At 53.5% G+C, this 25,781-nt stretch overlaps 1 protein-coding gene across 6 annotated transcripts in view; it reads left to right on the top strand.

Annotated features, from left to right (window-relative positions):
• Speg (SPEG complex locus) overlaps window positions 1-24,481 on the top strand; it is a 50,076-nt gene extending 25,595 nt beyond the window's left edge. For 5 of the 6 annotated variants that reach the window (XM_026786448.1, XM_026786447.1, XM_013351701.2 and 2 more), the window contains 28 exons: window positions 2,420-2,539; window positions 2,791-2,895; window positions 3,061-3,267; window positions 3,538-3,661; window positions 3,749-3,924; window positions 6,531-6,643; window positions 7,126-7,294; window positions 7,485-7,581; window positions 7,700-7,900; window positions 9,339-9,396; window positions 9,957-10,034; window positions 10,121-10,299; window positions 10,733-10,759; window positions 11,441-11,593; window positions 12,663-12,705; window positions 13,691-13,759; window positions 13,950-15,918; window positions 16,158-16,289; window positions 19,227-19,343; window positions 19,522-19,689; window positions 19,784-19,906; window positions 20,054-20,221; window positions 20,325-20,904; window positions 21,321-21,560; window positions 21,658-21,881; window positions 22,677-22,752; window positions 23,037-23,186; window positions 23,480-24,481. In XM_026786448.1, the coding sequence (XP_026642249.1) occupies window positions 2,420-2,539; window positions 2,791-2,895; window positions 3,061-3,267; window positions 3,538-3,661; window positions 3,749-3,924; window positions 6,531-6,643; window positions 7,126-7,294; window positions 7,485-7,581; window positions 7,700-7,900; window positions 9,339-9,396; window positions 9,957-10,034; window positions 10,121-10,299; window positions 10,733-10,759; window positions 11,441-11,593; window positions 12,663-12,705; window positions 13,691-13,759; window positions 13,950-15,918; window positions 16,158-16,289; window positions 19,227-19,343; window positions 19,522-19,689; window positions 19,784-19,906; window positions 20,054-20,221; window positions 20,325-20,904; window positions 21,321-21,560; window positions 21,658-21,881; window positions 22,677-22,752; window positions 23,037-23,186; window positions 23,480-23,672 (6,059 nt within the window). In that variant the 3' untranslated portion in view covers window positions 23,673-24,481. Of the gene's footprint in view, window positions 1-2,419; window positions 2,540-2,790; window positions 2,896-3,060; window positions 3,268-3,537; window positions 3,662-3,748; window positions 3,925-6,530; window positions 6,644-7,125; window positions 7,295-7,484; window positions 7,582-7,699; window positions 7,901-9,338; window positions 9,397-9,956; window positions 10,035-10,120; window positions 10,300-10,732; window positions 10,760-11,440; window positions 11,594-12,662; window positions 12,706-13,690; window positions 13,760-13,949; window positions 15,919-16,157; window positions 16,290-19,226; window positions 19,344-19,521; window positions 19,690-19,783; window positions 19,907-20,053; window positions 20,222-20,324; window positions 20,905-21,320; window positions 21,561-21,657; window positions 21,882-22,676; window positions 22,753-23,036; window positions 23,187-23,479 lie in introns of those variants that run through there. The other variant, XM_026786451.1, reaches the window with a different exon arrangement.
• The last annotated feature ends 1,300 nt before the right edge of the window (window positions 24,482-25,781 follow it).

Raw genomic sequence — 25,781 nt, 5'->3', positions numbered from 1 at the left:
CTCTTGGCTTTTTGGATACTTCCCTAGGGACCCCTCATGTCTTCCCTTCATAATTTGTTTAGAGATGGGAGGGTCTGGGGAAGAGAACCTTTAGGGGCTCTGAGGTCCGTCTGAGTGTCACCCCGAGTGGCTCTGTTAGCACTTAGCGGGCAGGCAGTACAGCCTGGGGCTGACCAGCAAGCAGGTTACAGAACCCACAGCGCCTTTCCTCCCTCATTAGCAACTGAGCTGTGAAGAGAATGAAATTAGTGATATATATCACCCAAAGCGGGGCCTGGCAGATAGCAAGCGGTCAGCAAATGATAAATCATATGACAGTTTTTTTGTTGCCACCGCTCTCACTGTTGATAAAGCCGCGCTGCCCAGATGCCTAAGAAATCTCAGTGGAAAGGCTGGGACGCACAGGGTCTGGCTGAAGGGAAGCTGCTGTGGATACAAAGAACAGGATGTTTTGCGTTAGAGTCCTCTTGCCTGGTTGCTTTCCCAAGGGAACACTTGTGTTCTATTGGTGAAGCAACATGAATCTCATGCAAGTTCCTCCTGCCTCCACCCGTGACGGTTTTCTTCTGTAGCTGCAAGGCCCGAAGACAGGACAGGGACAGTCTCACTTTGCTGTAGGCCTGTGAGGCAGGTACTCTTATACCTGTTTACAGATGGGGAAACTGAGGCTTAGAGAGGTAGAGACACTTCCTCAAAGGGAAGCAAGGACCTCCTGACCCAAGTTCATCTCTTGAAAAGCCTGCTCTTGACTGGGGGCGTAGCTCAGTAGGTAAAGTGCCTGCCAGCATCCTCGAGCCCTGGTTGTGACCTCTACTACTGTGTAAACTGGGCATGGTGGCATGCCCCTGCAATGCCAGGATTCGAGAGGCAGAGATGGGAGAATGAGAAGTTCCAGGTCATTCTCAGCTGCATAATGATTTCTAGGCTAATTGGAGTACGTGAAGCCCTGTCAGAGGAAAGGGAGTATGGGAGAGAGAGGAAAGAAGAAAGGAAAGAGAACTGAAGACTGTTGTTAGTCACTCACAGTTGGTCGGTTCTCCAACTCCACCCTCATCTCATCTCTAGTACCACGCCAGCAGCCCTGACAGCCTGACCCTTGCTCCCTCTAGTAGCTGTCATTGCTCAGTCACAGACTCTCCTGTGTCCCCATTTCCTTTGAGGCTCTGGTCGGTGTCTGTCTCAGGATCTGAGCTGACGTCTCTGCTGTGCCCGTATCTGGGGCCACTGGCAGCCTTTGGCTTCTCCTCCCTTGGAAACAGCGCAGGCAGAGATAAATGAGTGGATGGCCGTTGGAAGTGAGATAAGTGCTAAAGGAAGACAGGAGTGTTTGGGAACATCCCTGGTGGGAAAGAGAACAGTACAGGCTGCCCCTTCTTCATGTCCTGCCGGAGACAGCCTCCTTATCATTGATGGAGCGGAGTGCAAGGAACGAGCTTTGGAGCGAAATGGAACTTAAGTCCAAACCATTCCTTCCTCATCCATTAGCTGGGTGACCTTGGACAAGCCAGTTAATGTCTCTGACCTCGCTGGTAAATGGGGATAATTTTGTAAAACTGTTGAAAGGATTAGGGTTGAGAAAACTAAGTCATGCACCTGGCGTAGGAAGGACACAGAGCAGGCAACTCTTATTGTAATTTATACTATGACACATATTTGGCACTTACTGCATGCAGAGTGTTGAGTTCTGGGTGGGACAAGCAGAGCTGGACAGGAGCTGAAAAATCGTCAAAATCATTGGGACCCAGCAATGAGCTTCAAGAGGTCTGGAGACCCAGGGAGGGCATCAGGGTACTGGAAGGAGGGGGTGGGGCCATAGCAGGCCGAGATTCATGGCATGTGCCTGAACTATGTTTTAAAGGAGAAGGGAGCTTTAGATAAGGGTTGAGAGCATTCTGAACGGGAGGAATTTGATGAGCTGAGATTCAGTGGTGGAACTCATGTGGCCTGTTCAGGGACCCAATCATCTACAAGACTTGGGAAGGAATAGCCAGGTGGTGAGAAGGGCATTGGGGTCGCTAGGTTTGGCCGATCTCCGGTAGATTTTCCTCAGACTCTGTTGGAGATGAGGCGCAGGCAGTGGTCACTGGGGGTGAGAAGAGACTCGGCGAGGGACCTACTAACAAAACTTTGTCACAGCCTTGACTTGGAAGTTACAACCTTTTGGAGGTACAGGAATGAGGGGGCTATCACAGGGACAAAGACAAGCCTTGTGTGACAAGAAGATACCAAGTGACTAGAAATGCTCAAAGAGGAACGAGGACCAGCCTTGGCTACAGGAAATGCATGTCTCTTGATGGCTTCCCTATGCTGTCCCCCTTGCCCCCTCCCTGCACTAGGAAGCATGTGTGTGGTCAAGCTTGATCTCTCATGAGCCGAGTATTCTTCTGACCACCCGTGTGTCACTGTCCCTCCCCCACAGACAGGGATATACATCGCCTAGTGTTCCCAGCTGTGGGGCCTCAGCACGCTGGTGTCTACAAGAGTGTCATCGCCAACAAGCTGGGCAAAGCTGCCTGCTACGCTCACCTCTATGTCACAGGTGAGGCCAAACTCCTCCTTAGTAGTTTTGTCCAATGTGGCCTCTGGAACCATCCGAGTGCTAGGCCAGAGGTGGCCGGGGCTGGGGGAGGGGGGGCTCTACACTAGCTCCCCCTCCACTCCTGAGGGAGCGGCTGCCATTGCCCCTATGTCTATGGTTGAGCCTCAGCCCCAGCTTCCTGACTAAGGCTGGTGCTCCTGTAGAGATGTTAGTCTCTGAAACACCCCACACCTTCCACCTGTGGCTTCCAGATGTGGTTCCAGGCCCTCCAGATGGCGCTCCGCAGGTAGTGGCTGTGACAGGAAAGATGGTGACGCTCACGTGGAACCCACCCAGGAGTCTGGACATGGCTATTGGTGGGTCAGGGCCACACAGGGTAGAGGGTAGGGATGAGGCCTGAACAGAGAAGGCTGAGGCAAGGCCACTAAAAGGTCTGGGCTTTTGAGCCTATGATGGGGCGGCAGGGGAGTGGATAGTGCACTAGAAGTGGGACCAGGAACATTCTGCTGTTTCTTCTCTAGACCCAGATTCCCTGACATACACTGTGCAGCACCAGGTGTTGGGCTCTGACCAGTGGACAGCACTGGTCACGGGTCTGCGGGAGCCTGAGTGGGCAGCTGCAGGGCTGAAGAAAGGGCTCCAGCACATCTTCCGGGTCCTCAGCACCAGCGGCAAGAGCAGCAGCAAGCCCTCAGCACCATCAGAGCCCGTACAGCTGTTAGAGCATGGTGAGCTGATGCTGTGTGGCCAGGGGAGGGGTCAGTGACCAACTGAATGGTGTCACTTGGCCAGATCCCATCCCATCAGTGGCATCAGTGGTCTGGGTACAAGGCGAAAGCTTTGGTGTTGTTAATCCTTCCTGAGCTGCTTCCTGGCTCTGTTCCGCTTCTCTGAGCCTCAACTTCTCCATCTGTACAACTGGGACTTTAGTGGGGGTGGGGGTGAAAGTGCAGCAGGTACCATGGCCCCACTGTCAGCCTGTGTTCTCCTCCCCCAAGGCCCACCCCTGGAAGAGGCCCCGGCTGTGCTGGACAAACCAGACATTGTGTATGTGGTAGAGGGCCAGCCTGCTTGCGTCACCGTCACCTTTAACCATGTGGAGGCCCAGGTTGTCTGGCGGAGGTAGGAGTCCTTACTCAACCTGTCCCCGACCTGTGATAGTCCAGTCCCATCCCCAGCCGACAAGATCACCCGTCATTTCTTCCTTAGCTGCCGAGGAGCCCTTCTAGAGGCACGCACAGGCGTGTACGAACTGAGGCAGCCAGACGACGACCAGTACTGTCTTCGGATCTGCCGGGTGAGCCGCCGAGACCTAGGGCCCCTCACCTGCACTGCCCGAAACCGCCATGGCACAAAGGCCTGCTCAGTCACCCTAGAGCTGGCAGGTGGGTGACAACTTCTTACTATTCCTCCCTCTCAGGCAGCTGCCATTGCTGGAGACTCAATTCCATGTCCTTCCTCTCATTCCCGTCCTTCTAGTGACAATACCAGTATTAGTAATAATAAGAGGAATAAACTAATATTTATTGAGCATGCATGATGACATATTCTATAATAACTGCACTCAGGAAGCCAAGGGAGGAAGATTATGAGTTTGAGGTCACCTGGGCCACAAGTGAAGGAGATCTAGTCTTAAAATAAAATAAAAAGTCTTGACTGTAGCTCACTGTAGAGTACTTGCCTAGCACAAGACAAGGTTTGGTCCATTGGCACTGACACACACTCACACATATGTACACATGTTATGTGTAATGTTACATATAGGACTTAGCATCTCCTATGAGCTGGGATCAATATGAAGAACTGCACCTATTTAGTGTGCCAACCTTGTGAGGTGGGGTTAGTTGTCATTCCCATTTCACAGATGAGGAAGCAAGGTCAGAGTGTGAAGTGACCTGGCCCAAGGTCTCAGAGTCTGATAAGCAAAGGAGCTGGGTTCAAGTTCCCATGTCAGACGGCAAAGCTGTGAGTACCATTAGCTTGTGTCCTAAAGACAGCGAGGGAACTGTGTCTCAGCTGAAACAGGGTAGGAGGAGGAGCTGAGAAAGAAGCAAATGCCCTCAAGCAATCCATTCATCACCTGCCACCCGGCTCTGAGGCTCCTGGCTGCACTTCAGCAATGCCAGTTTGATGGTGTCCCTGTCACCTTTAACCATGTGCAGGTCTAGAACCCAAGTCCCTTTCTGTAGTTTCTCCTTTCAAGTCAGGTCTTCTGGAGCTGTAGTGTGCATTAAGTGGCCATTGGTGTGTGTGTGTGTGTGTGTGTGTGTGTGTGTGTTTTGCTTGTTATTTAACTCCAGGATCTATAACTGCCACTGAAAACTTCAGATCCACCTAAACTGGATGTTTTACCTTACCTCCTGAGTGGAAACAGTCCCGGCCAAAAGCAAAGAAAGTGACAATTTAGCACGAGCTATGAACAAATGGTCACTTTCTGTTGCAGAAAAAAAAAAAAAGGTGGTAGCACACCTTTAATCCCAGCACTCAGAGACAGGCCAGTCTCTGTGAGTTCGAGGCCAGCCTGATCTACAGAGCATGCAAAGCGAGTTCCAAGACAGCTGTTATGTAGAGAAACTCTGTCTCGAAAAACAAACAAACAAATCATTGAAGTTCACTCAAAACCTCCAGAGTTTCGACCTTGATAGATTGCCTCTCCCCTCAGCAGACAAGCACCAAGGGGAGACAGCTGTGAAGTGGGCACAAGCAGTCACAGGGGCATGCAGACAAGGTGATCCCTCCTGACCCTGTGCGCACGGGGTTTCCATTCCTGGAGTTTTGCTCCTGCCCAGCTCCTACCCTGCCCTTCCTACTCAATCACCACTCTGTCCCCAGATCACAGTATCTGCTGGACTTGTCACCCTTCTCAGGTGTAGCCAAATTTAGGGCTCAGAGAGGCCTAGGAGCCTGCATCCTAGCTGTCATGGATGGTGACTTAGAGAGACTATCTTAATCAGCCATACTCAAAAGGGACCTGGGGCTTATACCAGATTCTCTATTCTGCTTGGCCCTGTTCCACCATCAGCCCTGCAGACTGGGTAGAAAGGCAGCCCCCTTCCCTTCATGTCTGCCATGGAACAGCCTCTCCCCCAGACCCAGAATGGCCTCTCCCGTTCTCTGTATAAAGACAGGCAGGTCCCTGTGGTGGTAGCAATCTATACTCAGCTTGCTTTATTTTTTTTCCCCCTTGGGGCTTGATTACTCTCAGTCCTCTTAAAGCTGGGGTCCTGAAGACACGCTCAGAATACAGGGCAAGAAATTCACAGACTTGACAAGGCACACTGCAAAGTGTATTTAGTTCTACCGTGAGAATTAGAGGCTGCCTGGCAGGAAACCATGCAGCCGAGGGTTCACTCCTAGACTGTCCGGTTAATATTTGGGCAGGGCATTTTTGTTCATTTGCTCTCTCCCAGGCGTAGAAGGCTTCCTAGACGTTTAACTAAGACTCAGAGAGAAACGCTTCAAGATAGAGGCAGTGTGCTTGAGGGGCTTCATTCTAGGTCACAGCCCCAGGTCCTCCTGCAGGGGCCAAGTAGAGTCAGTGAGAGGCCACCAGGTGGGGTGTTGAGAGGAGCAGTCACCCAGAGGGGGCAGCACTGAGCACACTGCACCAGCCTCATGGTTACTGCAGGGAGAGAAGGGTTGGATAGCCAGACTAGAAACATGAAATCCAGATTTCTTTTGTGTATGAAAATGTCCCAATTTCAAAGCCATAAAATGAATCTTAAGGGTCCCACAAAGCAACTTGTGCCGGTCAGTGACAGTCAATGCTTCTGAGCCTTGGAAAGCAACTTCGTTAGGGTTTACCGAGAGGGCCCCATCAGGAACTCTGGTATCCTCAGGCATGGTGGGGTTGGGGGGAGGGGAATGGGGGCGGAGTCTGGGAGGCCAGGGCCTAGTATTCTCTCCATACAGTTGCTGATAGGGACAGGGGCTGAGGAAGCAGGCACCTGTGAGGATGACACCTGTCCTCTTCTGTCCCCGTGTGTTGCAGAGGCCCCTCGGTTTGAGTCCATCATGGAAGATGTGGAGGTGGGACCTGGAGAAACAGCCCGCTTTGCTGTGGTGGTTGAGGGGAAACCATTGCCAGACATCATGTGGTACAAGGTCAGAGGGTAACGCAGGCTGCAGCAGTTGGCAGGGAGCCTGGGGTCTGTACAGTCCTGGGAGGCCTTAGAAGAGAAGTATCTGAGCAGAGGTGTGGTGGGCAGGAGGAGGTGGGACTCCGGGAACTGAGGGGTTAGGGATTTTTTTTTTTTCTGAGACAGGGTTTCTCTATGTAGTCCTGGCTGTCCTGGAATTTGCTCTGCAGACCAGGTAGGCCTAGAGCACACAGAGATCTGCCTGCCTCTGCTTCCTGAGTGCTAGGATTAAAGATGTGCACCACCACCGCCTGGCATGGGTTAGGGATTCTTAGCAAGAGATAAGGGAGAAGCTGGTTCTAGTCCCAGAGTCAGAGGAACTGAGTGAAGACAGCATGTCAAGCCCTTGGCCTTCAGGTCCAAATGAAAGAGACTGTGTGGTGTGGAGGAAAAGCTAGCCCCCAGGTAGCAGTAAGGTCAGACCCAGGTGACATGTACCCCTGGCAGGATGAGGTGCTGCTGACCGAGAGCAACCACGTGAGCTTCGTGTATGAGGAGAATGAGTGCTCTCTGGTGGTGCTCAGCGCAGGAACCGAGGATGGAGGCGTTTATACCTGCACAGCTCGGAACCTGGCGGGTGAAGTCTCCTGCAAGGCAGAGTTGTCTGTGCATTCAGGTGCGTTAGTATTTGGGGGAGAAGGGGCAGGAAGTACCCTGCCCTTCATTTCTTACACCACATCCTCGTCCCAGCCTGAGTACAGTATTCTGTCCTTTGTCTTTTGAATCTGTCCCATGTCTCCTGTCTCTGCCCTTGCTTCTATCTGCCCCACTCCCAACATGGGAACATCTACCTATCTCCTCCCCAGCTCAGACAGCTATGGAGGTCGAGGGGGTCGGAGAGGATGAGGAGCACCGAGGAAGAAGGCTTAGCGACTACTACGACATCCACCAAGAGATTGGCAGGTGCGGGACCAGGAAGAGCTGGCATCAAGGACCGAACGGGGCTGCTGGGTCTGAGGAAAGATGGAAAGTCAGCTCTGTAGTGATGGTGGTGTCCTGTCACCCTCCCTGTGTCCTCCAGGGGTGCCTTCTCATACCTGCGGCGTGTGGTGGAACGGAGCTCTGGCCTGGAGTTCGCAGCCAAGTTCATCCCTAGCCAGGCTAAGCCCAAGGCATCAGCAAGACGTGAAGCCCGGTTACTGGCCCGACTCCAGCATGACTGTGTGCTCTACTTCCACGAAGCCTTCGAGAGGCGCCGGGGACTTGTCATTGTCACTGAGCTGTATCCTGGGACAAGACGGGGAAAGAGTGTCCTTTGTAAAGGCAAATCGGGAGCATGTTTTGCCCTTTGCAAAGTGGTCCTTTGAGCTCGGGCTATCACTGGGGTGAGATCTGAGCATGCTCAGAGCCCTAGGTTCAGTCAACAGCACTGCATAGAAGGGAGTGTAGAGGCACACACCTGGGACCCCAGTACTGGGAGGGAGATCAGAAGCTTATAGTCATGTTCTACATAGCCCAGTTTAGGTTACATCAACCCCTTAAAAACGGTGAGCCCGAGGGCAGTCGGGATGAATGATGAATCTGGAGACGCCTGTGAAAACCATTTCTAGATCTAGTTCATGCCAGGCATAGTGGTATATGCCTTCAATTCCAGCTGTCAGGAGTTAGAGACAAGTAGATCTCTTTGAGTTAAAGGCCAGCCTAGTTTACAAAGAATTCAAGGATAGGTTGATCTAGAGTTCTTGCCTCAGGAAGAAAAAAAAAGAAGAAGAAAGAAAAGGAAAGAAAGAAAGCCTTAAGTTTACATAGCATTAGTGTGTGCCTGACAATGCTCATGGATTTTACACTTAGTATATACTCAGTCCTCACGTATATCTACCCAGTAGAATTTCATCCTTATTTTCTAGCTGATGAAAGAATAGCCAGGCAGTGGTGGCGCACACCCTTAAATCCTAACACTTGGGAGCCGGAGGCAGGTAGTTCTCTGTGAGTTCGAGGCCAGCCTTGTCTACAGAGTGAGTTCCAGAAGAGCCAGGATTATTACACAGGGAAACCCTGCCTCAAAACAAACAAACAAAAAAAGAGGCATACAGAGGTTAAATGGTGATTTCTAAGGTCCTGCAGCTAGCAAACACCATATGTTTTCATCATAGGGTGCAATGCAGTGTATCTGCATATTTGACAGGACCCTGCTCAGGTGAGAGCCCATACCTTGTTTGACTAAGGAGGACTGTTCACAAAGCCACACCTTTCTCTTGCTGTGCTAAACAAAGGCACATTTTGCTAGCAATGCCGGCAATTGACTTGACCCTCCTGGAGCAGGGGCACTGTGACCTGAACAGCAAGCAGCTTCTTAGGCTTCATTATTCAAGTCCAGACCTCAGCAAAATGGCAAATAATTTTATTACATGGACTCCTGGGTTCCTCTCCAATATAGTTGAGGAGTTCCATCTACAGTCGACAAGATTCTACTGTATCGAATCCTATAAAATGCTCCATAGGCCAGGGGAGGAGCTGTCACCTTCATTCCACTCCGTGAGGAAACCTATGCTCAGAAAGGGTAAGGGAGCAAGCAGGTCACCCCATGTGTATAACCTGAGGCCAGGAGTGTCTGGACCTGTCTGTGTCAGAGATGCTTTGTGGGGAAGGAGGGCCTGGGCTTAGTGCTGGGCTGCGTCGGGTAGTTCGTGCTTGCTGCTTCTCCTTGACCTATGACACAGGTGCACAGAAGAGCTTCTAGAACGCATGGCCAGGAAGCCCACCGTGTGTGAGTCTGAGGTGAGGGCAGTGGGTGGCAGGGGCCGGCCGGGTTGCTCACTAGCCTTCACCTGCGTGAATTCTAAGAATGATGGGTGGGTCCTGTGCGTGCCGTTCGTGCCCACAAGGAAGCCAGGGGTAGTGGAGGAGAACACAGCTACACAGACAGCGGAATTCCCTACCCCGCGAGACAGGACTTGTTAAGTCTTCTGTAAACAACAGCAGACATATTCCAGACCGTAACTCCATCGCTTCCCCGTTTTCTCACATATACAATCTACAAAAAGCTTCCTGGATGTTTATCTCACTGTGTGGATGGAGAAGCTTCTATCGCACAGTTCCAATGAGTATAATATAGATCACTATCTTCTTTAAACGGACCGTGTACAACTTGTGTAGTAGAATATGGTGACCCTGAGGCTCAGCATCCCTCATGCTATGTGGTGGGCAACAGATGAGCTTTTGTGACCTATCTGAAGGCCACTGCCCAGGCATGCATGGCCTGACCCCTTGCTACCTCCCTGGGTGATGATCAAACAGAATGCTTCCCCAGCTCCACTCTGCCCCCCCTGTTTTCACAGACCCGGGCCTATATGCGTCAAGTGCTGGAAGGGATAGGCTACCTGCACCAGAGCCACGTGCTGCACCTGGATGTCAAGGTGAGGAGGGGCGTGGAGAACAGTCAGGCGGTGGGGCTGGCATGTGGGGTGTTCCTCCCTAATCAGCTCCTATGCTCTGGTTATAGCCGGAGAACCTGCTGGTCTGGGACGGTGCGGGGGGCGAAGAGCAGGTGCGCATCTGTGACTTTGGGAATGCCCAGGAACTCACTCCAGGGGAGCCCCAGTATTGTCAGTATGGCACTCCAGAGTTTGTAGCACCCGAGATTGTCAACCAGAGCCCTGTGTCTGGAGTCACCGACATCTGGTAATGTTGGCATGCTGGCCCTTGCTGGGGACTTGCTCCCTTGCTGGGAAGCACTTCAGGAAACTGGGATTCTGACTGCGGGTAGCACTGCTCCTAAGCTTTCCCCTTCTGCCCACGTGAGCCCCATCTCTTCTCATTCAGGGCTAACCTAGTCCCTCTGGGCCGCAGCTCTATAGTCCCTAGCTTCCATCTTCCCTGGGGCTGGGCCTCCCCAAGGGAGACTGTGTAAGCTTCTATCGGTCCTCAGACTTCTGGGATTCCTCAGGCAACCCTGCCATGGTCCCTGACTTTGGGTTGAGTTCCTACCTGAAGTTGGTACTCCTGTGCAGTGCTCCCCGGGAGAACCCATCCTTTTCAGAATGGTGGTGGAGAGATCTACTCATTTCTGGCTGGTGTGCGCTGGCTTCTCACCCATACTTCTGGTTTCCCACAGGCCTGTGGGTGTCGTTGCCTTCCTCTGGTAAGGACCCCTCTGCAGTCTCCAACTGGTCTCCTGGCTGGCCCACTCCTAACATTTACAGGGCCCACAGCCCACTCCCTTCTCTTCTACACACATGGCTTCTTCCTCACCTGAGGGGTTTCACATGCATGAGGCTAGTTACCCCGGTTGGCATGTCCGAGTTTTCTAAGAGGTGGGCAGACTGGATCCACAGAGGCCAGTGTAGGCTTAGCATCATTTTGGCAGGGACCTTCCTGGTCCTAGGAGGCCCAGAGCATAGACTAGAAGGGGAATACATCTCCTCATGGGAAAGCCACACTGGAGGAGGGACAGAAATTGTTCTCCAAAGCACAGGCAACCAACAGCTCCCAAAGCACACTGCCTCTCTACCTGTGGGAGGACCTCAAGTGAGAGCCGGACAAGAATATGGAAACTCTGGCTTGGGGGCTGGAGAGATGGCTCAGTGGTTAAGAGCGCTGTCTGCTCTTCCAAAGGTCCTGAGTTCAATTCCCAGCAACCACATGGTGGCTCACAACCATCTGGAAAACTCTGGCTTCCTATCCAGATTTGCCCAGCCTCTGATGTCCCCACATCCCTAGGCCTCCAATTGTCCCTGGTCCCTTGCCACAGGCATTGTGCTTCACCTTAACCTGAGCCTCAAGGCTCTGCCAACTCTTACCCTCACCCACTCTGCCCCTGCAGTTTGACGGGCATCTCCCCATTTGTGGGAGAAAACGATCGGACCACTCTGATGAACATCCGCAACTACAACGTGGCCTTTGAGGAGACCACATTCCTGAGTCTGAGCAGGGAGGCCCGGGGCTTTCTCATCAAAGTGCTGGTTCAGGATCGGCAGTGAGTAGATCTCCTAATCGCAGAGACCGGCCCTCAAAGCGGTTACATGCTTCCTCCTACCAAGCCTCTGCCCTTAGATATGCGACTCCTAGCTCTTTTGCTTTTTTCATTTAGTATTTCTAAGATTTGCTTTTAATTTTCTTTAATTATTTTTGATTTTTCAAGACAGGGTTTCTCTGTGTAGCCCAGGCTGTCTTGGAACTCACTCTGTAGATCAGGCTGATCTCAAACTCACAGAGATTCACCTGCATCTGCCTCTGGGGTACTGGTTAAATTAAAGGCGGGCACCACTACTGCCCAGCTAGTTTGTATTATTTTTAATAATTTACTTCACATTATTTTATGTGCATTGATGTGAAGGTATCAGATCCCCTGAAACTGTAGTTACAGACAGTTGTGAGCTGCCATGTGGGTGCTGGGAATTGAACCTGGGTCCTCTGGAAGAGCAATCAGTGCTCTCAATATCTGAGTCATCTTTCCTGACCCCTCCTCCCATTTTTTAAAAATGGGGGTTTTGTGTGTGTGTGTTTCAGAGTTTTCTGAGTAGGATTTAAGAATATGCATTTTTTAGTTGCCGAAACAACTTGAGTTTGAATTAATTACTTGTGAGTATGTATGTACACATGAGTGTGTTATGTGCATATGAGCGATGGTATCTGTGGAGGCCATCAGACCCCCTGGAGATGGAGTTACAGACAGCTGTAATCTGCCTGATCAGGTCCCTTGGAAGAGCAGCTTGTGCTTCTAACCACTGAGCCATCTCTCTACCCCAAATCCCTAGTTCTTTTTTTTTAATATTTTTTTAAATATTTATTTATTATGTATACAATATTCTGTCTGTGTGTGTGTGTATGCCTGCAGGCCAGAAGAGGGCACCAGACCCCATTACAGATGGTTGTGAGCCACCATGTGGTTGCTGGGAATTGAACTCAGGACCTTTGGAAGAGCAGGCAATGCTCTTAACCTCTGAGCCATCTCTCCAGCCCCCAAATCCCTGGTTCTTAAAAGATCACATTTTCTCAACCATTCATGAATGAATGCTAAATCATTACTTCTCATCCCTTTACAGGAGACCTACTGCAGAAGAGACACTGGAACATCCTTGGTTCAAAGTGAGTCTAGTCCTCCCACGTATGCTACAGAGATGGGGGGAAAGAAAATGTTACTAATGGCTCCATTTACTGACCATTACATGTGATAACTATGATATGCATTTATATACATGTGACCTATTAGCCTCTCAATTGATCTGTAAAAGATTGTATTATTGCTCCTATTTTTTAATAAAGAAACTGAGGCCCAAGTCCATGATCAAGTTGAAGTAGCTAGACTTTAAGCATAGTCTTGAACCCCTCTTCCTATCTGGGGGATCCACTTCAGGCTTCTTACTGGTGCTCAAGGCCAGTCCTGGTCTAATTTCCTCCCTTTTGTGATTGCACCTCTGTCCTGAGTGGGTTCCACACACTAGGGGTTGGGTGGCCTGATTCACTTATGATTGTCACCAGGTCAGGGTTCTCGTCATTGTCAAGCCCCAGCATCCTGGGACTAGGCACTGGTGGGGAGGCAGTCAGCAAGTGAGTCCAGAAAAGGCGTCTAAGTAAACTTGCCATTGGATGAGGCCATGTAGCTCAGTGGAAGGCTGCCCGCCTAGCATGTTCAATGCCGCGAACTTGGTGCCCATCATCCTACAAAACTAATACTTATCACTGAGCACAGTGCTGGGTCAACTGAAGACAAGCCATTCTGCCAGCAACCCCTGAAGTGAGAGTTTCCTTCCTCCGACCAGAAACAAGTGACATTGGAGTGAACCAGGTGGGGAGCCTTGTTAGGCTGGACCACCTGGACTTCAGATGTCTGGGATGCTTGTCATACATAGAGACAGAAAGGGGACTGGGGGCCACCAGGGTACCCAGTATTCCAGGGAAAGCCACCCTCCCTCAGGTACTCCTTATTTCCTGTCCCTCCTCTTACAAAGAATTTGTCTTAGGTGTGTCTCTGGCCTGACAGAGTCACAGAGACAAGACCCCAGGAACCCATACATCTTGTTCCAAGCCCCACAATGGACTTTGTCTCAAGTCCTCTTTTCTGGGTTTGCAGACACAAGCAAAGGGTGCAGAGGTGAGCACGGACCACCTGAAGCTCTTTCTGTCACGGAGGAGGTGGCAGGTGAGTGTGTCTGCCCTTTCCACACTAATTTCCTTCCACATAACCCCCCCATGGTGATCCCCACCTCTCACCTCCCACTCCTACCTGATCTGCCTTCCTGTCCCTATACTTCCCCCAGAGCTGAAAAGGGGCCTGGGAGCCATTGCAGCCTCTTGGCCTTTCTGGTCTAACTGTAGTACTTTCTTTGCAGCGCTCCCAGATCAGCTACAAGTGCCACCTGGTGCTACGCCCCATTCCGGAGCTGCTGCGGGCTCCCCCGGAGCGGGTATGGGTGGCCATGCCTAGAAGACCACCCGCGAGTGGGGGACTCTCATCTTCATCAGACTCGGAAGAGGAAGAATTGGAAGAACTTCCCTCGGTGCCCCGACCCCTGCAGCCCGAGTTCTCAGGTTCTCGGGTGTCCCTCACTGACATCCCCACTGAAGATGAGGCTCTGGGGACCCCGGACGCTGGGGCTGTCACCCCCATGGACTGGCAAGAACAGGGAAGGGCTTCCTCTAAGGACCAGGAGGCCCCCAGCCCTGAGGCACTCCCCTCTCCAGGCCAGGAGCCCCCAGATGGGCCTAGCTCCAGGCGGCCCGAGCTCCGTAGGGGCAGCTCTGCCGAGAGCGCCCTGCCCCGGGTCGGGTCGCGGGAGCCGGGCCGGAGCCTACACAAGGCGGCTTCTGTGGAGCTGCCCCAGCGTAGGAGCCCCAGCCCGGGTGCCACCCGCCTGACTCGGGGAGGCCTGGGTGAGGGCGAGTACGCCCAGAGGCTGCAGGCCCTGCGTCAGCGGTTGTTACGGGGAGGTCCCGAGGATGGCAAGGTCAGCGGCCTCAGGGGTCCCCTGCTGGAGAGCCTAGGGGGCAGAGCACGGGATCCTAGAATGGCGCGGGCTGCCTCCAGCGAGGCTGCACCCCACCACCAGCACCCTCCCGAGTCTCGGGGCCTGCAAAAGAGCAGCAGCTTTTCTCAGGGTGAGGGAGAGCCCCGAGGTCGGCACCGCCGCGCAGGGGCACCCCTTGAAATCCCGGTAGCCAGGCTTGGGGCTCGCAGACTGCAGGAGTCTCCCTCTTTGTCTGCCCTTAGCGAGGCCCAGCCACCCAGCCCTGCGAGGCCCAGCGTCGCCAAACCCAGTATCACCAAGTCCCCGGAACCTCCCGCTGCTGCACCCAGAGACTCTCCCCAGCCCCCTGCACCTCAGCCTGCCCCAGAGAAGGTTCCAGAGCCCAAACCAGAGCCAGCCCGAGCTGCTAAACCAGCACAGCCCACTTTGGCTCTGCAAATGCCAGCGCAGCCTCTCACCCCCTATGCTCAGATCATGCAGTCGCTCCAACTGTCCAGTCCCACCCAGTCCACAGAGGGCTCCGCTGTGCCTTCATCAGAGCCCAAGCCCCATGCGGCTGTGTTTGCCAGGGTGGCCTCCCCACCTCCCGGAGCCTCCAATAAGCGCGTGCCTTCGGCCAGAACTCCCCCAGTGCTGGCCGAGAAAGCTCGAGTCCCCACGGTGCCCCCCAGGCCAGGCAGCAGCCTCGGCAGCAGCATCGAGAACCTGGAATCAGAGGCTGTGTTCGAGGCTAAGTTCAAGCGCAGCCGGGAATCGCCACTGTCACGGGGTCTGCGGCTACTGAGCCGCTCGCGCTCAGAGGAGCGCGGTCCCTTCCGTGGGGCAGAGGACGATGGCATCTACCGTCCCAGCCCGGCGGGAACTCCGCTAGAGCTGGTGCGACGGCCAGAGCGCTCGCGCTCTGTGCAGGACCTCAGGGTAGCGGGGGAGCCGGGCCTCGTACGCCGCCTTTCGCTGTCCCTATCGCAGAAGCTGAGGAGGACCCCGCCCGGACAACGACACCCAGCCTGGGAGTCCCGCAGTGGAGACGGGGAGAGCTCTGAGGGTGGTAGCTCAGCACGGGGCTCCCCAGTGCTGGCGGTGCGCAGGAGACTCAGCTCCACGCTGGAGCGGCTATCCAGTCGTTTGCAGCGCAGCGGCAGCAGCGAGGACTCCGGGGGCGCCTCGGGTCGCAGCACACCATTGTTTGGACGGCTGCGCAGGGCTACTTCGGAAGGGGAGAGCCTGCGACGCCTCGGTGTTCCACACAATCAACTGGCCTCTCAGGCTGGTGCCACAACACCTTCCGCTGAGTCTCTGGGCTCAGAGGCCAGCGGCACATCGGGTTCCTCAGGTAAGGCGGGACTAGGTGAGAGGTGGGTATGGTGTGTGTGCTACAGGTAGCTCTGAAAGAAAGGCCGGAAGGGTGGTATTGGCAGAGCTAGAGAGATGAGGAAGGTGGAGAGGGATCAGGAAGAGGAGGACAAGGTGGTTGGATCTTTTTTGGGGGGAGGGGAGTACCTTGAGAGCTACAGAGACTTGGGTGCTGGCTGTAATGGCTACGCAAGAGCTCATGAGTCTGGGTCTGTCCAGCTCCAGGGGAGAGCCGAAGCCGGCACCGATGGGGCCTTTCCAGGCTGCGCAAGAACAAGGGCTTATCACAGCCAAACCTCTCCGCCAGTGTCCAAGAGGACTTAGGTCACCAATATGTGCCCAGCGAATCAGGTAAGAAAGCCTCAGGTTGCTCTCCTGGCTGAGTAAAAGTGGCTCACCAGGAGGAGCTTGGGCAGCCATGGAAGAGGCCTCGAGTTAGGAGAACAACAATGATAATTACAGCAGCAGCTGCCATTAATTAGCAGAGGCAAGTGTCCTATTAAGCATGTCACAAACGCTGTCTTGTTTAACACCACGGCATTCTTTAGAAGGATGATCTTCAGCCTCCTAGTTTGCCGGCGAGGAAGCAGGCTTAGTGAAGTGATGCTGAGTAGTTTGTCCAAGCCTCAGGTCTAACAAAGGGAGCAGTCACAGCCCAGAGCATCTCCAGGTCACTCTATTAAAGTCTTTGTTTGGCTGGCCTTCTGTCACTTGGAAGACCTTGGAAGGTTTCTGCATCTGGGTATCTGGGTACAGGGTGGTTTTTTTTTTTTAAGTGAAGAGTTTTATTGAGATAAAGGGGATAATGGGAGGAAGAGAGAAAAGAAAAAGGGAGGGAGAGAGACATAGAGAGACAGAGATAGAGACCTGCTTGACTCTTCAGAAGAGAGGCAGTTAGAGAACCCTGGGAAGCAGCTCAAAATCCTACTTTGGTGCACCCGGAGCCCCAGAGTGTGCACACTCAAAGACACACTTTGTCTCCCAGCTTGGACTGCGTCCTCAGTTCTCCACAACTCTGGACTCTCCTCGTTACCCACGAAGCACATCTTTAGAGAAAAGTAGTCCACTCTCTCCTGGCCCAGTTTTGGGTTAAACTGCTCAGACTGGATCTAACCTCCGTTTTGCTTCGGCTGGCCTTGCTTGAGAGGACTGTGCCAAAGCTCTAGTCAGGACTGTGGGGCTGGTATGGTGGGGAGGGAAGACCAGCTGGCTGGAAGAGAGGGGAAGGGAGGCGGGTGGAGGAGAGCATCAGCAGAGAAATGTGGGGTGGCTAATCCCTTCCCACCTGGGGCTCCATTTGCTAGTGCAGCTGGTTCCCTGCTCAGCAGTGCCCTCTGACCTCATCTCCCTTCCGGAAGAAGCCTCTCCCACTCTATCAATTGGGGCTGGTCCCAGGGAATGGGCAATGGCAGTAGGACTGGCCAAGCTAGGCCAAGGTCATCTTCCAGCGCTCACCCCGGCCTGTTTTGTTCGGTCCCTAGTACCCCAACTAGGACTGGGGGTGGCAACTGATGAGGTTATTCCCAGTACACCGGAGGATGAGATTAGGACCCCTCCTCTGGGAACAATAGGGTACAGTAAGAAGAGACATTGTTCCTGTGCTCCTGCTGGATTCCAGATCCCTCCTGGTTCTTCAGATCCTGATTTCCCAGGGGCCTTTAGCTCTCCCCAACCCCTCCGGTGAAGGCGATACACTCCACCTACTGTGACCTAAACCAGATTGGATCTTAAGGAACAATTCAGGGATAACAATTTCAAATCATCCTGTCTCTGAGGAACTCCAGTCCAGCAGGACTGGCACAGAGCTCCAAGCCTCTTGCCTTAGGCAAGGTCACCAACCAGTTTCTTTCTGCTTTTCTCCAATAATCCCTCTTTCCAGGTTCAGCTCCTGGCTTCTCTGTTGGGTATATCAAGGAGATAATAGTAACAACCTCAAGAAGAGCTAATGTCTGGGAGCACTTCCTTCGTGCCAGACACGTGCTAGCTCTCCATGAGCCTCCTTTGAGTTTCACAGCAAACCCTCCTTACCCAAGCTAGGTTGGGCACAGTCTCTCAAAGTCACAGACATTCTCCAGAAATGGAGCTTTTGAAGGGGCGTGACTTGCTTAGGGTCCTGCAGTCTCTATTCTGCTCTCTCAGAAGGTTTTTGTTTTGTTTTATTTCGTTTTTCGAGACAGGGTTTCTGTAGCTTTGGTGCCTGTCCTGGAACTAGCTCTTGTAGACCAGGCTGGTCTCGAACTCTCAGAGATCCGCCTGCCTCTGCCTCCCAAGTGCTGGGATTAAAGGCGTGCGCCACCACCACCCAGTCTTCAGACGTTGTTTTTAAGGGCCTGAATTGAGTACACCAAAGTTGAAATGTCAGGAGGCTCCCCTACACCTCAGGGAGGCCAAGAGACACCCTTCCAGGGGCTGTCTATAGGGGGCACTAGCTTCAGGTCTCTCAGAACAGCACAGGTTTTGTTTGTTTTTTGAGACTGGGTCTCTCTGTAGAGCTCTGGCTGTAGTAGAACCATGTAAACCAAGCTGGACTCGAACTCACAGAGATCCTCCTGCCACTGGCTCCCAAGTGCTGGAATTAAAGGGGCATGTGCTACCATGGGCCAATCTTTTCTTTTTAAACATTTACATTTATGTATTGTGTGTGTGTGTGTGTGTGTGTGTGTGTACATACACATATACATGTACCTGCCATGGCATGCGTGTGGAAGACAGAGAACAACTCTTGGGAGTGTGTTTTTTCCTTCTATCATGTGCCTCTCCTGAACTGAACTCAGATCATGAGCTTGGTGGCAAGAGTCTTTACTTGCTGGCTCCAAGGCTGCACATTCTGGTCACAGATTCTGCATGCAGCCCATGTTAGGTCATGTCACTGCTTCTTCTCCTTTCCCTTCCCACTTGCCCTGCAGTGGCCCAGAGGGAGTTTAAATTACAGAATCTTAACTGTTATCATTTTTCAAAATGTGTTTGTTTTTATTTTAACAAATGCTTGTAGAACACTTAGTGCTGGTCTTGGCTCTAAGTGATTTACAAATGTGAGGTATGGCCCGAGCGTCCTCAGTCATCAGTCAAGGAAAGGTGGTTCCACACATGCGGAGGGCCTGGAGAAGGTGATGCTTACCACAGGAAAATCCTCGAAGGCCCGGCATGAGCTTCTACTCCCCGCATTTAGCTGGGAGGAGGGAACCATTTGCTCTGTTCCCTGCTAGTCCTGTCCGCCAGGGCTCACGTGCATCTGTCCCTCCCTGGGCAGCAAGCAGCCAGGGTCCTGAGCTGTCTCTTTTCCTTCAGATTTCCCCCCAGTCTTCCACATTAAACTCAAGGACCAGGTGCTGCTGGAGGGGGAAGCAGCCACCCTGCTCTGCCTACCGGCAGGCTGCCCAGCACCCCGTATCTCCTGGATGAAAGGTAAGTAGATTGCATCTTCCACAGAGAAGGGGAGACGGGCGTGGCGGGGGGGGGGGATGACAAGTGGTTCCTAGTAAAGGGCATAGGAGAGGCAGGGCCACAGGGAAGCAGAAGTGAAGGGCAAGTGAGAGAAACCTGGCTTTCCTCAGCTGCCACCCCCATGCCTTCTTGTCTCCAGATAAGCAGTCCCTGAGGTCAGAGCCCTCAGTGGTTATCGTGTCCTGCAAAGATGGGCGGCAGCTGCTGAGCATACCCCGGGCTGGCAAGCGGCATGCTGGGCTCTATGAGTGCTCGGCTACCAATGTCTTGGGCAGCATTACCAGCTCCTGTACTGTGTCTGTGGCCCGTGAGTGAGGGGGGTAGGGCTCATGCAGTAGGGATGAGGAGGTGGGGGTAGAGTGTGCTGAGCCCTCCACTGGGGCCTCTCCTTCTCCTTCCAGGCATCCCAGGAAAGCTAGCCCCTCCAGAGGTGCCCCAGACCTACCATGATACAGCGCTGGTGCTGTGGAAGCCAGGAGACAGCCGGGCACCTTGCACATACACTCTGGAGCGGCGGGTAGATGGTGAGGGCAAGGCAGGATGGGGGAAGAAAGGAGGCAGCCGGTGGCAGGCCCGGTGATGGGCGGGGGTGCTGCTTGGGAAGGCTAGCTCCTTCTCAGATAGAGGCCTCTTCTCTTCTGTGGCCTTAACCCTCCCTGTGCTGTCCACAGGGGAGTCTGTCTGGCACTCCGTAAGCTCAGGCATTCTCGACTGTTACTACAATGTGACACAGCTGCCTGTCGGTGTGACTGTGAGGTTCCGCGTGGCCTGTTCCAACCGTGCTGGGCAGGGGCCCTTCAGCAACCCTTCTGAGAAGGTCCTCATCAGAGGTCCTCAAGGTTGGTGGAAGGTGTAGGGTGGTAGCGGCCCCTTGCCACTCCTTGGAGCATCACGGCTTTCTTTTCAGAACACTCAGGGATGATTTTCTTTGTCTCCTCTCAGATTCTTCGGCTCAGCCAGCTGCTGCTCCCCAAGATGCCCCTGTTACCTCAGGGCCAGCCAGGGCCCCACCTTCTGACTCTCCTACCTCACTAGCCCTCACCCCAGCTCTTGCTCCCCCAGGTCCCCAGGCAGTCACTCTCAGCTCCTCAGTGTCCCCCATGTCCTCTAGCCAGGCCTTGTCCTCACTCAAGGCCGTGGGTCCACCACCCCCGACCCCTCCACGAAAGCACAGGGGTCTGCTGGCTGCCCAGCAAGCAGAGTCCACCCCACCCAGTATTCAGGTCACCCCAAGTGAACCCAAGTCTTTTGTCCCTGACACTGGAACCCTGACCCCAACCTCTACTCCACAAGGGGTTAAACCAGCACCTTCCTCAACTTCCTTGTATATGGTGACTTCCTTTGTGTCCGCACCTCCAGCCCCTGAGCCCCCAGCCCCTGAGCCCCCTCCTGAGCCCACCAAGGTGACTGTGCGGAGCCTCAGCCCAGCCAAGGAGGTGGTCATCTCTCCCACACCTGAGAGCACCAGTCTTCGACAGGGCCCCCCTCAGAAACCCTACACCTTCCTAGAAGAGAAGGCCAGGCAAGCAGGATGGGGAAGGGAAGGTGGGAAAGAGGAGGGGACACAAGGGACATAAAGTTTAGGCAGAGCAGACTGTCATGACTGGGCTTGGAGAAAGATGCTGAAGTGTGGGGTTTTAGAACTGTGGGGTTCAGCTGGGTACCACCCTGAGCTTGAGCCTTGGGCTGTATTTCATCTTCACAACTGTGAGGGGAAGGCACTGCCTTGCCATCAGCACCCCTTTCACAGATGAGAAAACTGAGGTTATGGACTCGTTTATAGGTAGAGAGCCAGTGAGTGCTGGAATCTTTGTTCCTAGCAATGAACTCGGAAGCCCACTGCATTCTTGTTCCCAGGGTCCCTGCTTCCTGTTTTAGTTCTCACAATGATAGCGGCCACCTGAGTCTGTGGCATTCCCCCCCCCCCTGCACACACAGGGGCCGCTTCGGTGTTGTGCGATCCTGCCGGGAGAATGCTACGGGCCGAACGTTCGTTGCCAAGATCGTGCCATACGCAGCAGAGGGCAAACATCGGGTACTGCAGGAATATGAGGTGCTGCGGACGCTGCACCATGAACGGCTCATGTCCCTGCATGAGGCCTACATCACCCCTCGGTACCTTGTGCTTATTGCTGAGAGCTGTGGCAACCGAGAACTCCTCTGTGGGCTCAGTGACAGGTAGAGCTGGGTGTTCCTGGGGAACAGAATGGGTAGCAAGAGTTGGGGAAGCTGGCCGCCTCTGCCACGCCCTACCCACCTCCTACCCCCACCCCAGATTCCGGTATTCAGAAGATGATGTGGCCACCTACGTGGTGCAGCTGCTACAAGGGCTGGACTACCTCCATGGCCACCATGTGCTACACCTGGACATCAAGCCAGACAATCTGCTGCTGGCTGCTGACAATGCCCTTAAGATTGTGGACTTTGGCAGTGCCCAGCCCTACAACCCTCAGGCCCTGAAGCCCCTTGGCCACCGCACAGGCACTCTGGAGTTCATGGGTGAGAAGACCAGCAGCTGGTCGTGATGGAGGGTGGGGGGGGGCTGCCAAAGGGATGTGCCAGGCTCACCCTCTCACCCACATACGTACCATTCACTGTGAAGCAACTGTTAGGTAAATAATGAACAGGGTTTTTTCCATTGATCTTTACAATAGCCTTAGAGTTTGGCATAATAGTGCTTCGTTTTTACAGATGAGGAAAGAGAGGAACCCTGACGTTAAGTATTCGTCCAATTAGACAGTTACAAATAACTGCAATGGGATTCGCAAAACCTGGGAAAACGAGAGAATCAATTATGACTGTACAGAGCAGGGAGAACCAGCGGTTATTTAGCTACCTGCTAACTGACGCTTTTGTCTCTATTCCTTAGAGCCGCTCTACAAACCACACGTTACAGACGAGACAATGGACAGCTAGGCTGCTTTAGTAAATTGCCCAGGGTCCCATAGTCAAAGAGGGGCAGGCTTGGGATTAGAGCCAGCCAGGCTGCTTTCAAAGGCTCTTCAACTTGGTGTTGGCCACAAGGAACTGATCCAAGGCAGCTTGTGAAGTTGCATCTTAGGTCCTCGGGAACCTCTAATGCCCCAGGTGGCCCACATCTCCTGGTGGACACCCCCACTTTTGTCCTGTCTGCTGACCTATAAGGCCTGATGCTCTGATTTTACTCATGACGTGGTAACCTGGCCATGGTCCTGCTCCTTGAGGCTCCAGATCCTTCCCACCCCGCTCCGCCCGCCTCTTTCTGTTCCTCTGCTACGGGGAACCTAGATCAGCTTGTCCTCTGTCTCCCATCAGCTCCTGAGATGGTGAAGGGAGACCCCATTGGCTCTGCCACGGACATCTGGGGAGCGGGTGTGCTCACCTACATCATGTGAGTGGCCTGGCCCTGCTCCGACTCCCTGCTCTCCTCTGTCCATGATCCTCTCCATCTGCCTGCTCTAGCTCTCAGCCCCCACTTCTGCCCATACCTCCTCCTTCTTGCCCTGTCTCCACACCACCCATCCAGTGCCAAGGTGGGACTGCTCCTGAGTATTGTGCCCCTCCCAGATGCCCTACGCTAATGTCTCTTAGGCTTGACCACTGACCATCATTCTCAGGTAGGGGCAATAAGAGAGGCATCCGAGACTGTGCCAACTCACCTGCCTTCCTCAACAGGCTCAGTGGATACTCCCCATTCTATGAGCCAGACCCCCAAGAAACAGAGGCTCGGATTGTGGGGGGTCGCTTTGATGCCTTCCAGTTGTACCCGAACACATCCCAGAGTGCCACCCTCTTCTTGCGAAAGGTCCTCTCAGTACATCCCTGGTGAGTAGGCTCCCTACCTGCTTATCTTCCAGTGTTAGGACCGACCCTGGCTTCATGGGGCCAGACTCCAACTCCTCCATAGAGTGCTGCAGCAATCATGCTGTCTGCCGTTTAAAGCCCAAAACCGTCCTGGGAAGGACAGAATCACTGTTCCTATTCCAGAGACTGGGAAACTAAGCCCAGTTATCCACACATGTTGGTGAATCAGGATGGGTAAAGGGCCCGAGGGAGGGCACAGGCTGCCCTCTCCCAGAGCTTCTTTCCCAGTTCATGATCCCTCACTGGCCTGGCAGGAGCCGGCCCTCACTACAGGACTGCTTGGCCCACCCATGGCTGCAAGATGCCTACCTGATGAAGCTGCGCCGCCAGACACTCACCTTCACCACCAACCGGCTCAAGGAATTCTTGGGTGAGCAGCGGCGACGCCGGGCAGAGGCTGCTACCCGTCACAAGGTGCTGCTCCGCTCCTACCCTGGCAGCCCCTAGGTGGCATGGACCACAGCCCGGCCACGGGCTTCAACTCGGGTTCCCACTCAACGCTGCCAAGGGACATTCCAGAGCCCATGCTCAGCTGGAAAGGCCGGGGGGCTTCAGATACCAGCAGCAGCAGCAACATCTGGCTGGGCTATTACCTCATGGACCTAAGGGGACAAGGCCCCTGGGGCTTCAGCCGGATGTCACCCCGGCTATAAGCAGAGCAGGAGACGCACTAGTCAGACCGGGCAAGGGTGAGAAGAGAAAGAGGCAAGAAGGGAGCAGGGAAGTGAGAAGTAGAGGCTGGGGGGGAGGAAACTTGAGGAAGGTTCTGGGATGCAGAGGAAGAGGTGGACCTCAGGGAGTGGCTGAAGAGGAAGGAGGATCCAGTGATGTGGAAACAGTGAGCTGGGCTGAGTACAGGAGAGAAGGACAGAACATGGCGGCAGTGCCAGGAGCCAGAGCAGAGATAAGTGGAAGGGAGGGCGGAGGGCGGGCTCAGGGGTGGCAGGGCAGGCCAGCAACTGAATCTTCAGAAAGGAAGAAGAAAGGCAATGAGCTGAGGGCCTAAGGCCACTCAAGCTGGTCTCCTGCCCCAGCGGGTGTGGTTCTGGGCCCTCTACACTGGCCCAGGGATGTCCCCGCTGCTTCTCCATGGCCTTTGCCCTTCTTCCTATTTGTATTTATTTATTTATTGCCTTTTATGGAGTTTCCTTTCCATCCAATCCCTATTGCCTATGTTGTCCTGACCGTCCCCTCAGCCGTCCAGCTGTCTGTGCAGCTCTCTGTCTGTCTGTCACAAGAAAAATAAAAACAGCAAGCGGCAGGACTTAATGTATGATCTCTGGGTGGGGTGGGAAGGAGAAGGCTGGTGGCTCGGAGTGAGTCCTGAGTGCAGTTTAGCCTTCTCTAGGCATTGGCAGTGATTCAGGGGTATAGAGGGCATGCCGGTGAGTACCTTGGGCCCTTACAACCCCTCCCCTGACTCTCACTCCTTTTTATTTCTAGAAGGGAGACTGTGGTCACCTACTGAGTTTCCATAGCCGCCCTCTATCTAGATCCCAGGAATCACCTCCGTTCCTATGCGTCCTCTTTGTAACTTGAAGAATGCTGGGCTCTGGAATGGACCCATCACATCCCTGGCCTTAGTCTTTCCCCAGGACAAGGGCAAGACGGATTTCATCTCAGTAATTGGGTAAAGGAGGCAGTGTGAAGAGCTAGAAAGAACTAGGAGGGGCTCCGACCCCAGATTCTTGGGATTAGAACACAGATCCAAGGGCATGGAACAGTTGTGAGTGCCCAGGAAAGCCATGTCCTGCACTTCCTAGGGTTGAGGGACACATCAGGCTGGACCTTCTTGTCTCTATGGCAAGTTAGGAGTCTCTTGGACCACGACTGGATACACCCAACAATGGTCCCAGGGTCCCAGGAATGAGCTTTCTAGACCTGAGGTAGAGGAAAGAGGGATCCAGGTTTTCTGTGCTTTACCTTGAAGCTTTACTCTTGGCAAAACGAAAGGAACAAACTTCTAACTATAAACAGAGAACATGGGCACTGGTTTGAGGACCCCTTGACTCCAGCTCCAACAGTCATTCCGACTTCCCAGGACCTCAGGAAAGAGGCGGGGACCATCGTCACAGAAGAACAAGATGTTAGAACCAGTGGGAAGGGATGAGAGAGACACCGTGCCCGCCTGTCATTCTAGTTATGAAGATACACACTTTGCTTGCGAGGATCTCCCTCCGCATGCAGCAAGCGCATTCGTATAAAAAATGAGGTGCCTGAACTCATATCTTGATAAATGGTAAAAATTCCTCTCCCGTCCCCCTTTGATCTGCAGTTCCCTCCCCATCTCCATTGGAAATGGCATGTGAACTGCCTGTTCCAAACCCGGAGGAGCAAAGGTAATTTATGTCAGCAGAGTGGTGTCAAAACCATTCTGATCAAAAGGTGGCAATGCCCCACACTGAGTACCTACAGTGAGTGGAAACAGTGCTTCTACTTGATGCCCTGCACAGGCTGAACTCCACTCTAGTCCCTGAGAGAGGATCTTTACCGTGGGCAGTCCGATGCCCCTCCACACCACTTCAGCAGACTCAGGGGTTGGAGAGTCCATCATAG

Source organism: Microtus ochrogaster, linkage group LG4, assembly GCF_000317375.1.
Source record: "Microtus ochrogaster isolate Prairie Vole_2 linkage group LG4, MicOch1.0, whole genome shotgun sequence".
Classification (NCBI taxonomy): Eukaryota; Metazoa; Chordata; class Mammalia; order Rodentia; family Cricetidae; genus Microtus; species Microtus ochrogaster.
This window is presented reverse-complemented; position numbering and strand designations above follow the sequence as displayed.